The 13,729-nt window shown below is 37.7% G+C and overlaps 1 protein-coding gene across 4 annotated transcripts in view; it reads left to right on the plus strand.

Moving 5' to 3' along the window:
* The first annotated feature begins 4,956 nt into the window (after positions 1–4,956).
* The window catches only part of LOC150108372 (uncharacterized), a 44,561-nt gene continuing 35,788 nt past the window's right edge, over positions 4,957–13,729 (plus strand). For all 4 annotated transcript variants that reach the window (XM_090415772.1, XM_090415773.1, XM_090415774.1 and 1 more), the window contains exon 1: positions 4,957–5,149. In XM_090415772.1, the coding sequence (XP_090271898.1) occupies positions 5,113–5,149 (37 nt within the window). In that variant the 5' untranslated portion in view covers positions 4,957–5,112. The remainder of the gene's footprint in view (positions 5,150–13,729) is intronic.

A 13,729-nucleotide genomic window follows, 5' to 3' on the forward strand; every position in this document is an offset into this window, starting at 1 on the left:
TCGCAACACGTTCGGATAAATGTGCAGGTGCATTGTCATGGAGAAGTTTTCATTTTTCGTTAAGCCAGTGTTTCTTATATTATTGTGTTCCGCGTGATCGTGGGGGTTCCACGAAAGCTTGTATGATTCCCCCCCCCACCTGAGTACACAGATGTTTATGACTTATATCAGATGTAGTTTCAGGGGGGGGGGAATCTTCAGTGAATGAGAATACTAATATTTATTAAATTGACTTAATCTAGAACAGATATGTTACTTTAATACTTGTAATATTAGGCATCGTATGTTTTTTTGATTATATTTTGCAGATAATTGTTCATTGCCATAACACCTTTCGATAATGTTTGATGAAATTTTCATAGAAATTCCGAGAAAAAAACAAACGCTATTATGTAGGGTTTCGCAATCTCAAAAAGTTTAAGAAACTCCGTCAAACGTCCAAGAAAACTTTCAACATCTCTCTAGTTTTGTTGTACACGACGTTCTTTCTTTCATCATTAGAAAGGAGATGGGAATTCTTGCACGTGATGTACTAAATCAGCACCCAATCACTAACGATATTTGTATTAATTGAGGTTCACGAAAACATTCGTAAATACTAATTTCTGCAAAGAAAAAAATAATAAAATAAAATAAAAAATTTGTTTCGTAATTATCATATGTATATGCCACTTATGACAACAACAACAACAATGATTTTCAATGATGAATACGAATGACGGAACCATGAATCATGACTCTGCCTATACACATCGTTATGGATCTAATTGTTACTGCACGCACAACATGTAGTATTGTGTGGTATCGTTTGACGGAAGGGGAACAACAGAAGTTACTTTGACACTTTTTGAATTAATATATATATTTAAATATATATATTTAAATGCTTGGAATAGATTATAAAGAAGGTTTCCGGAATCAATCGACCGTGAGATGCGGTGATTGATTCGTTCAATCCAATACCCTTGGAGGGTAATGGATAGCAATGCTGTAGCCAATGAAGTTCTAACTGAGGCTCGGCTATTGCTGTTACCCTCCTGCCATGATCAGAGCTTTAATTAATCGCTCAATAACACCTTATCCCTACACTGTCCTCTACAGATAACGGGGAATATGAAAAGCATTCTTGCTTCGCCCCTTTAAGCCAGTCCTTATAAGGACTATAAGGACTAATAGATTATAAAAAAGCGTTTGATTCGGTGCCTCATAGTTGGATTTTAAAATGCACAGAACTATTCGGTATTAGCGAAAACGTGCAAAACGTTTTGCAATCCAACATGAAAAACTGGAAAACAACGTTGGTTATAAATAGAGAAAAAATTGGAGAGGTAAACATAAAAAGGGGCATCTTTCAAGGAGACTCATTATCTCCTCTATGGTTTATATTGTCATTGATCCCCTTAACTAGAATTTTAAATAAAACTGCTCATGGTTATCAAACTGCGCAAAAGAGTGCAAAGATATCCCACCTTTTATACATGGATGATCAGAGTTCATTCTCTGATTGTTGCTAAACACTGTGCACATATTCAGTCAAGATATATCAATGGATTTTGGCTTAGACAAATGCGCAATTTCTGGAATAAGAAGAGGGAAGTTTGAAGATCTGAACGAAATCGAGCTGCTGAATGGTGAAATAATCAAAGCAATAAAATTCGAAGACAGCTACAAATATTTGGGAATTTTAGAAGCATCACAAATTCTGCACAATAAGAAGATTTAGATCGAATAACTCGAAAATAATGACAATGCACCATGCCCTCAATCCTCGCAGTGACATTGATAGGCTATATCTATCACGCAAAAAAGGAGGTAGAGGATTATTACAAGTGAAACAAGTTATTCAAGAAGAAAAATGAAATTTGAATGATTACCTGCAGCAAACAACGGGAAATTTTCTAATTGAGGTAAGGAAAGAGGGTTTATTTAAACCCATGGAGACAAAATTGGAATACAAAACCAACCAAGTAAAAGTGAGAACCGAAAGATGGAAAAATAAGGCATTGCATGGAAAATACCTTCACAGCATAGAGGACAGCGCTGACAGCAACTTGACCTGGCAATGGTTGAGAAATGGAGCACTAAAGAAAGAAACAGAATCGGTAATTTTTGCAGCACAAGAACAGGCCATTAAAACCAACGTTATGAAGACAAAAATACAAAAAGTTCAAGAAGACAGTAAATGTAGATTGTGTGCAAAGAAAAGGAAGAAACGGTAGACCACATTATAAGTGGATGCAGCAAAATCGCACAAATTGAGTACCGTAAAAGGCATGATAACGTAGCTAAGACTGTTGGAAGCATAAAGTTCACCAGAAAGTGGTCGAGAATAAAAAAGCTAAAATACTCTGGGATTTCAAAATCCAGACTGACAAAAGCTTGGAATGTAATACACCCGATATCACAGTGGTTGAAAAAAGTAAAAACAAGGGTGTTACGTTTATCGAAATATCAGTACCAGGAGATAGTCGGATTGACAACAAAGAAAATGAAAAAATTACAAAATATCGCGATTTGCAAATCGAAGTTGAACGAATCTGGCAAAAGAAAACGAAAGTTGTTCCCATAATAATTGGTGTTTTAGGCGCCATCCCTAAAACATTGAAAAAACATCTAGAAGGACTCGAGTTAGATGGATTAAAAATTGGGCAGCTGCAAAAGGCCGCTTTGTTCGGCACAGCTTTCATTTTCAAAAAGTATTTCCACAACTCATAGGCCCTTGGGCTCGAATTAGTGGAATATAACCAGCCTTTTCTTCAGACTGAGGAAGCAAATCAAGCTTTGATGAATATTATATATATATATATACAGTATATACTGTATATATATATATATATATATACAGGGTGTTCGGGATAAATTTGACAGTTTCGTAAGGAAAAAGAAAATCTTCTTTGTATCTATTAAATTTAATGAATTGACAAAAAAACATTACAGGCAGAGTTAATTACAATACTATCAACAAGATTTACTCAAAATAACCACCATTAGCATCGATCACAGCTTCAATTCTGCTTCGGAACCTCGAACAAGCTGATGCTGCAGTCTCCCTGGGAAGGGCCGCAAAAACTGTTTTAATTTTATCCATTAACTGGGCTTTTGTATTACTGGAAGTGCGATTGGTGTCTTTTTCAACTGCGCCCCATACAAAATAATCCATGGGGTTAAGGTCTGGGGAGTTTGGAGGCCAAACATTTGGACTGGTGAAGTCGTAGAAATTTTCAGACAACCATTTTTGACTTTTCCCAGAGGTGTGGCAAGGGGCCGAATCCTGCTGCCATACATACGGCCTACCATTGCCTACCCTTGTTATCCAGGGCTTGACTACAGTTAGCAACTCCACGAACAAAGCCCGAATTCCAATGCCAGGGTTCTTCAACACCTGTTCCTGCAGATTTGCGAGGAATTCTGCTGTACGAACGCAATCAGATCGTCTGCTAGGGATCTTTCTTCTTGCTACATCCTCGTAGTCACCATTGCAAGTCTCTAGTTCATGCCTGATTGTTTTTACTGTATTCAGGGAGCATTGGGCAGCAGTCGTAATATCCTTATTTTGATGGCGGGCACGAATCATCATGATACAAGTTATTCTCTTCCATGATTCAGGTGGGTTCCAGCTATCCATCCTTTCTGACATCTTGTATATGAATGAAGAAGGGTCCAAACTTTTAAATGAAGAGAAGTGTGTGTTAATACATGTAACTTACGGAAAAATATAATTAATTATAAATATGTCAAATTTATCCCGAACACCCTGTATATATATATATATATATATATATTATTGATTAAAAACTGATTAAAAACTTCGCAACTCAGAAAATTCGATATAAAATTTCCATTATTATATCAGACAATAATACCACTTAGGATCAGGGGAACCCAACATGGACGCAGTTGTCTTGCAAATTGTCGTTAGAAATGAACTCAAAATACCGATGTGTCGTTAACATATTGAGTTCATTCTACTTTGGAGACTGGATATACTAGATACTGGCTGCTGCCTAAGATTTCTCCCCTCCTGAAAAAATTTCCCCTATTCCCTAAAAATAAAGAGGAGTTAAAAAGTATTTATTTATTTCTACCAAGTAGGTAACGACGATTGCCTTTGAAAGAAATTGAGTCCGCCCAATATTTCAAATTTTTTAACGTTTCAATGGCTTTCTTTTTTTTTCTTCTTTCTTTTTCATTTTTGTTTACTTGATTAAAATATATTAACGAATATTTATTGTCATTTCTTTAAATGAAATGATTTTATCGTTCGAAAAGATTTTATTAAAATGCACGTTATTATTTAATATCCTACTGATTTATTCCTTTATAAATTTATTTATTCCTTTATTAGCCAAAATAATATATTCATTTTAATAAGTAATACATTCTACTTAATAAGTAAGTAACTTTTACAAAGCATAAACACCCTTTGACTGCTACGATATTTCTTTCATAAAATCAATTGCTATTCTAATAGCTAACGAGAGGTATTGGTTCTCAGAGGATTTGCTGTTACCCTTCTGCCATGATCAGAGCTTTAATAGCTCAATAACACCTTATCCCTACACAGTCTTCTACAGATATCGGGGAAGATGAAAAGCATTCTTGCTTCGCCCCTTTAAGCCAGTCCTTATAAGGATAGCTAACAAGCTCTTATTTGAAAGGATATATTGTTTATTATCCTACAACACACACACACAAAAGTGTATTTACACCTGCGCATTTTATATTTGTTTACTTAGAACTGTTTTAATAAATCCAAACCATTCTATCACAAGCCGGGTACTTGCTGTGGACAGAGCGTACGTAAATATAAGTTGTCACTTATAAAAACGGCTTACAATTACGTCATAAAGCAGTGGTGCCATTTCTCAAGGTTAGCCCCTATCTCTTGTTTACCAAGGTTGAAAACACCAGTCTTTAGTTAACATCATGAGCGCGACAGACGCTAGAAAATCAGAATATACGCATGTTGGTATTTCTCTATTATTTTATCTGTTAGGATTTCGGATTTTTAGGTTTGCATGGAATGTATTGTTCGGAATATGTTTGCCGTTGGTGCAACACTGCGTGCTTCGGAAACTAAGTTGTATAACAAGTATAATCAGAATTCCGGGTATGTGTCTGTTAGCCATGTGCCATTTACTACACAAAGGTAAGGACATTTCCACGTGTTACTCAGATATAGTGATAATACGATAAAGATAATTATTTGTCTATAATTTATTTGCAAATATTATATAATGTAAAATTTTGAAATATTATGAAAATATTTTTTAATATTTATTTTAAAAATCATTAATTAAATGTATCCAGTATATTTTTTATAGGATGAAAGTTTTATATTAAGTTTATTTACTAAATTTATGTAAACAACTTAATCATTTTTAGGACTTCCAGGGTAACAAATGGCAATGCTGTAGCCCATGAAGTTTTAACTGAGGCCTCGGCTATTGCCGTTACCCAGCCATGACTAGAGCTTTTTAGCTCAATAGCACCCCATCCACACAGATATTCTTCATTCAGATGACGGGATAAAGAGTCAAGGACTCAGTCCATCGCCCAGTTCTTTTAAGAACTTTAAGAACTTATGTAAACATTTTTTTTCATGAATATCCTATGTTTAACAGGTGAATTATGTTAATGATTAATCGATTAGCAGAGGTAAGAGCGTGTCTCTCTCTCTCGAGGTAATGTCGTATCTAGTTTCTCTTTCCTACTGGATATACTGTAGTGGCTTTAATCACAACACTCACTTACTTTCTTCCTCCTTTCTCTCCCTCTCTCTCTCTCTCTTATAACAGTTTAAAATTAGTTATGGCTTCGCTCTTGCCTAGGGTAAGAACGTTAAGCTTTGAAATAGACCCTAAAATAGAAATACGGATATGCCAAGATTTATGCGAGGCATAAAGTATCTAGCAATATTTTCGGCTTCACCCCATATGGTGGTAGAAGATTTCCTATAGTTGTCAAGAATGTACAAATGGTCTCTCGTTTCTACTCTCTTCAAGGTTTTAAATGTGCCTGGACCAAAGTAATTCCAGTCACGATTGGAAACCTGCTTAGAACAATCAAAATAGACAGATTTCTTTTAGAATAAATAAAGTTCCTCTGTTCCTAATTGGGTCGGTCTGAGAGGGTTATGGTTAGTTTCCCGAGTGTCGGGAGGCAGTGCTTTAGGTGTGGCTGCTATGGCCATCTTGGAGCAGAATGCATACGAGCCAGATGTGTTAATTGCAACGAATCTGGACACACTCTAGAGCATTGCAATAGCCCTTGCAGAAAATGTCAGCGAGAAGACCACATGATCAACACGCGTCCGTATCGAACAGCGGCAGAACGGTTGAGGGGTGCTATCAAAGTACTCTCAACTCCGCGTCAGCTAATTCAGATAACACGGATACGTCAGAGCTGATTCTAAGGAGGTGAAACGAGCAGAATGTATAAAGAAGTTGCTGGGAAAAACCAAGAAGAAAAATCAAAACCGTAAAATAGAATCTGAGACATCCTCCACAAAAACTAGCACAGCAGTTGAAGAACCGACAACCACCATTATCATCTGCCCAAGAGGGTGGCGGGAGGGGGGGAGAAAATGGAAGTAACAACTAAACGGCACGGGAGATCAAGCAAAGAAGATAACATGAAATCAAAACGGCAACCAGCCAAGACAAAATCTACCTGCAAGGAAGAGCTGCTCCCCGGTCACTATCACATCGTCTGACGAAGAAAAGAGTGAGAATTTACAAAATCCGTCAACCTTCTCTAAAATAGTAAACGAAAGGAAGGAACAGCCCTTCAGTTCCAAGTACAATCAAGGGGGGAAGCAATAATCCGCTCCTTCTAGGGACATGTGATGCAACGGAAAGGCACCTCGCCGCAATCGACAGGTTCGGCGAACCAGTCTTTTACATTTTCACCAAGGAAGGTTCGGTCGACCCCCATGTCAATATCGAATGGTCCACTCTCTCTCCATAACCGATATACTAACTAACTGTCTTATCAGACTTATTTAAGAATTCTCTCTCGTCTTCAAATGGGTCTTCAAGAAGAGGACATAACCCACTTACATGAAAAGTGGGGTTACATATTAAAAATTCTTTAACATGACTAATAATTCCCCTACTCTGAATATTAACGGCTTTTGGTCTATTCCCGCACAGCTCCCTTTTTGGAGACTATTTTTACTTCGTCGGGTTCATGTACTATTCTTGCAGGAGACGCACTTTTATCAGTTCAGGAACTTTGAAAACTTACCAGAAAGGTCCCTTCACAAAGCTTCTAGTGTTTTCATGAGGGAAGGGGGGGGGGATCCTTGTTTCTTTGAACATCCTTGTTCAAAATCCTTGACGAACAAGGATGTTCTAAACGATGTTGCAGTCTATAGAGACGTCTAGTCTCTATAGACTGGACGTTTGGGAGTAGAACTCTCTGTTTCCTCACGTCTATGCCCCTAATAATACCCATCAGCGATGTAGGTTCTTTGCGTTCCGAGAACTCTCTAGGAACGCGAAGAACCTCAGATACACAATATGACAAGGTGGGCGAAAACAACAATTCTGATGCTGATGGCTCTAGGGAACTGCAACTCTGCTGTGATAATGCCGACCTCATTGACATCTGGATGGAGCATAATCCAGGAAGAGTCTGTACCACATGGAGGAGTCTCAACGAGACTCGACCGCGTTTATATTTCCAGCAACTTAGAGCCATGAGTCGTTATTGTAAGGCCCATGGCAGTTCAGTAACAGACCATAAAATGGTTCTGTTAACTATGGAACTAATCGAGGTCGTTGAGTAACCTCTTCCAATGTTATCGGTCTATCTTGAAGTGCACTTCATGATAGACCGATAACATTGGAAGAGGTCACTCGCGCTTACAAAGAACTAAAGCTCAGGAACCCTCCCCCCTGATCTAGATGGATTAAGTGAGTTTTATCGGTCTATCTGGAATTTCAACTTGCCTTATTATGATCTGGATTTCTAATTCGTTTTAGTTACCGGTCATGTTCCTGCTGACTTTGCTATAGGGTACATGATTTTTATCTCCAAAAAGGGAAGAGTCCTGAATAGTGTGGGTAGCTGGAGGCCCATTTCCTTGACCAATATGTGTAATCGTCTGAAATTGGGCATAGGAAATGTGCTTACCCGCACTCAAGTGTACGGAGTTCCGTGTAAGTCGATGGGGTTCGACCTATTTTTGATAAGAGATCTCATTCGTTCGCCCTGTGACGAACAAGGAACTCCCACTCGCACTCATGTCAGTGGATTTCGAAAAAGCGTTCGATAGTGCAAAAGCATAACTTCCTGTGCTCTATCCTATAGAAAGTGGATGTGGGTTTCTTGCGTAAGGGAAATAATCAGAACAACAATATCTGTTTCCATTAATGGGTTCTTCTCTGAACCCATTCCCGTACGCAGAGGAATTTGGCAAGGCTTCCTCCTGAGCCCCATCTTTTCTCTCTAGTACTAAAACAATTTTTAAATAAAATTGATTCTCATACTGTGAGAGAAATACCGCTGCTAACAGGCTCCAAACAGAGCCAGACTGTCGTGTATGCTGTGATAACCCTTCGGGATTCCGATTCGATTTACATTTTCTTCGGCATACTACGACAGTTTAGTGTGCTCAGTGGTCTTCACGCAACATCCCAGACAAAACGAAAATCAAAATTTTTGGGAAATTCGGTTCTGTCAATCTTCCGTATGGTTTGGCACCATTAACCGGACCATCAATAATATTAGGAATTCCCTTCCTTGCGAGCCCGGTGTTACCAGCACAAAATCTGCTGTTACATACAATCAATTGAACAAACATCACAGACGCCAAGATAAAGTTATTTACAGGCAGCTCATCGACTTCTTCTGGAGCCCAGGAAAACACGAGGTACGCAGGACTTTTCTACATCTCCCCCCCCACACACACACGCAAGGAGTGTTTGCCCTGCCGATCTTGAAATATTCCTATTTCAGTAACACTATTCGAACCATATGGAAAGCATTGGCATCAAACCACCCATCTGACAATCTAATTAAATATACCCGGTTTTGGGACCACTGGCCAAGCTGGATCATGTGCGGAGATGGTGCCAGAATGGAACTATACAATATGTAAAACACTAAAAAAAATTATTACAGATGGTGAAGTTTGGGTGCTTCAACTTAGCCAGAAGCAACTGTGTACTGCAGGCTTTTTCGACTTCTTTGGTTTTGAAACGCCTGATCTGGTCACGAATGAAGAAGTGCTCTTTGCGAATATTAAAAATAGCTAGGGACAACCTTATCAGCGGAATTTGGCTTGGAGAATTGCTCACGTCAACTCTAGGTGAAACTAGTGAAATCAATAAATATATTGCCCGTAACCTTGTGACCCCTTTTGCGAAGTATGCCATGCAATTGAAAGTGTAGGACATCTCTTCTACCAGTGCAGCGTTTCTCTGAAGTGGTACTATTGAAGATTCTCCCTCCGGGGGGGGGGTTACAAAAAATCTAATTTTTCTCATCAATGTTATTAAATATCACATATGGAAAATAAGTAAAAAAAAATAATCACTGAGAAAAACAGAATCTACCATCGAATTAGGAACTGCTTCTTCGCCTATCTCCCTCGATTCTTGGAGCAGAAAAGATACCTCTTGAGCGAAGAACGGTTCCTAAGGAGATGGTGTAGGACACAGAGGAGAATTAAAGTATGCATATATGTGTAACGCCGGCCTGGTTGACCGAGTGGTTAGTGTATCCGCTCTCCAGCCAAGAGGCTACGGGTTCAAATCCCGCTTGGGCATGGATGTTTGTGATTGTCTTCCACTTTTATACATTCATCCAAGTATAAATGCACCCTCCCAAGATGAACTGAATCACTATGGGAGAAGAAGATCCAACCTTCCCGCAAGAGGAGAAACCTTCGCTCTGTAGTGGCTGGAAAAGAGAGGCTGGTCATCATCATATTTGTAACATTGTTTTTATGATATTTTAAAGTCACATTTGATTAGTTTTGTCATTTAGTCTAATTTCATTTTATTCCAACGTCTTCATCTTGTCCAAATTGCTTTTTCTCTTTTGATTATACCCTTGAGTTACAAGAACTAATTTTTAGAAAAACTGAAAAACTCCTTTGTAAGTTTTGAAGGCGAGAATGAATGACACAGACAGTGATGTTCAGCAATCTTCACATTTTTCATCTTTAAAATTAAGATGTGAAATAAAAATGTCTAAGAATAATAAGCCGCTTCTAGTCCCATTCTAAATCCAACAATAATCATGTAGACGTTTCACTTTTTGTTGCCATGCTTTTTCCCCCCTTCGTTCTTTTGGAAAACAAAGCCATTATACGGTTTTCCTATCACAACTGGTTGTGAAAATTGCCGTAGCTTATTTATAATCACAAATCACAAGCGTGAATCTCTTTTTTGAAATTGACCTATTAATGAAATCGTTATCCTTGAAACTTGTCTTATTAGGAAGATCGTGGAAAACTAAATTGTCCCATAAAAAATTGAAAATTGTTTGTATCATAATAAGGGTTATTAAATTTTCAACTTGACTACTGAACTTGGAATGGTTCCAATCAATTCAAGAGATCCAAGAATATTTTAAGGCCTTTTTTCGAGTAAGGTTGAGTTAATCGAACTCAGGTGAAGGTCGTAAGATTTCCTCACACACACACACACACACACACACACACAACAAACAAATATATTACACTCATCTGGAAGATGAGAGAGAGATTATTTATGTCTTCGAAAAAGATTTCTTAAAAAATAAATATTTGTAAACTAGAAAGGATAGAATATAGTTAACACTGATAGTAAACTGCTAAATCTCCGATGAAGACACATCAAAGAATTGAAGAAGCTATCCACTCGTCTTATTTCTTCTGTAAATCCCAGTTTCTTTTATTTATTTATTAACATAACTCCTGGTGTTTAACACACTTAAATCTGCTCTCGAGAACATACGTTCAGTTTGTTTCTTTGTCTGTAGTGATTTTATGACAATCCCATCCACGACAGGTCGTAATACAGTCGATGGGCTAAGGTAAGACAATTACAGTTTCTTCTACTCTAAACACCAAACATGTTACAAGCCTCTTGTAAATAGGGTGGTGGTTTCACTCCGGAGGATTAAAATTTTCCGCTTAAAAAGCATTCATAAACATTCATACCATATTATGCACTGTATGTTGTTTATTTGGCCAACTAGGCCAGCATGGCTAACATCTACTTGTTTATCTCGTAATATGACCATGAAATTTCAGGAAAAATAAAACACCTGTGCAATTTATAAAATTACTTTTGAGTGAGTAGCTCTGTTGCGTTATTTACTACGCGGTTGATTTCTTACTCTAAGTAATACAAATAAAATTTTAAATCCTGTACGATGGGTGAAATAATTACAGAGAAAGATGTATCAGGAAGCGGAGGTCAGATGTTTCGTCGTATAAGTTTTCGAATCGTGTAATATTTCAAGTATGTTGTCAAAACCAGTTTATCTTGAGATCTTGAGACTAAGTCGATAACATATTTGAATAACAACATCCTGATTAAGTGGCCTTACACAATCTACGAATTTTTTGATCTCTTGTATTGCGATGTCAGATTGCAGAAGTGATCTTACCCGGATTTTAATTCCAACGTCGACAATATTTCAAATACCTGTTGCTACAGTTACCCAGGGTTGAGAGAGCATTGGGTTTTTATTGAATTTAAGTATAAAACTATCGGCGTATAGACAAAGGCAACCAGTAGAAGTGTACACTTCTTTTATGTTACTACATTCTGGTATGTGAAATCTTTAAAATTGGGAAAATTGCGCTACCATAAGACTTTGTGGGGTCACGTGATCCCCCCCTCTTGCAACTCACGCGATTCTCGGTAAGTACCTTGCGAGCGATGGAAACACAGCACTGTCACTTTAGTTCCCAAGGTACGAACAGCCATCCATGTGATGTCTGCGCAAGGAGAAGTCAGACTGCCTTTGTGTCTTATAAAACTGATTTATGTCTTTCCACTAAAAATCACTTTCCGTTGTTCCTTTTGAGCTATTGATTTCAGCACCCCGGCACTAGTGAAGTTTGCGGGTAATGTAGCAATAGGCACGTGGAACATTGCCAAGTTTCTCTAACGATAAATGGTGCGCAATAACCTTGTTTAGGGGTCACGCCACGACAACGCTACCTAAGTAGAAGAGAATGCAGGCCGAGCCAGATGTGCCTTTTAGATCGCAGATTTGTTAAATTGCTTGTGCAAGCTGGACTTGTCCCTATAGTGAGGGAGTGCAACTTTATTCGGTGACAAGAGTGGACAGCGAATAGATGTACTGGCATGCGTATTGATTGAGAGCTTTATCCAACTAATAAACTCAAAATTTATGGAACAAATCAAGTACTTAATGAACAACATTCACTTACATCAACGGATATTTGTTTGGATTTAATAAATTTAATATGCCTACTTTTTATTAATACAGTAGAGCTTCTCGTCTCTACAAAAAAAAAAAAAAAAGTACCCTAAATTTAAAATACCATGAAATATTCGTAAACGTAAACATTTATATAATAAAACCCACTGTTATTATATGGTGATCCTGTTACGATGTAGTACAGATTATTGTTAACAACAAATGCAACTTGGTCTGACATATTTGTTTATGGAAAATACAAACAATGCTGCAAAGCAATAATATTTCTGTTTAATAAAGCCTATATAGAATTATTGTGTATCATAAGAGCGACATAGTTCACAAATCACATGTTAACCGGGGAAAAAACAGTCTAAGACTGAAACTACATTTTTGACTCCACAATCACAACACCAATTTTTTTCTTAAATCTGTCAGCTACTTGTTTTGTTGATTAATACCCTTGGAGGGTAATGTATAGCAATGCTGTAGCCAATGAAGTTCATACTGAGGCTCGGTTATTGCTGTTACTCTCCTGCCATGATCACAGCTTTAATAGCTCAATAACACCCTATCCCTACACTGTTCTCTACAGATAACGGGGAAGATAAAAAGCATTCTTGCTTCGCCCCTTTAAGCCAGTCCTTATAAGGACTATAAGGATAAATCGAAGGATCCTCCTATAGCGATGCATAATCTCCATGCCCATTCAGGGCGAACAAACTGCTCATAAATTTTACCCTCACTGTAACCACAACAGATAGCGGGGAATATGAAAAGCATCTTGCTTTACCCCTAAAGACATAATTGTCAATAAATCGAAGGACAAAGTTGTGAATATTGGTGGATGAAACCCTGGGAGGATGCTGTAGCCACTGAAGTTCTAACCGAGGCTTGGCTTTTGCTGTTACCCTCCTGCCATGATCGGAGCTTTAATAGCTCAATAACACCTTATCCCTACACTGTCCTCTACAGATAACGGGGAAGATGAAAAGCATTCTTGCTTCGCCTCTTTAAGCCAGTCCTTATAAGGACTATAAATCGAAGTAGGCATATATGTCCTGCGTCTATAAATCGAACTTGTTGAAGCACGTCAAGTTATTGTTTTATAATATTTTATAACATTATAATCGTTATCCAATGCAGGAACTGAGTTATTGCCAGCAGGAAACTGTAGTAGTTTTTTTTTTAAAAAAGAAAGATGGGAAAAAAAAAACGTCGAAATCTATGACAATAACAGCAGTTCTAGGTTTTAAGTTAACAAGCTCAAAAATCCTCTTGTAACTGACAGCATTTTCACACGTGTTCGAGAGATTAGTTTCAAAGGATAAATCACTCA

The sequence above is a fragment of the Typopeltis vanoorti genome, chromosome 3 (genome assembly GCF_054136105.1).
Source record: "Typopeltis vanoorti isolate ZY-2024b chromosome 3, IOZ_Tvanoo_1.0, whole genome shotgun sequence".
In the NCBI taxonomy this organism is placed as follows: domain Eukaryota; kingdom Metazoa; phylum Arthropoda; class Arachnida; order Uropygi; family Thelyphonidae; genus Typopeltis; species Typopeltis vanoorti.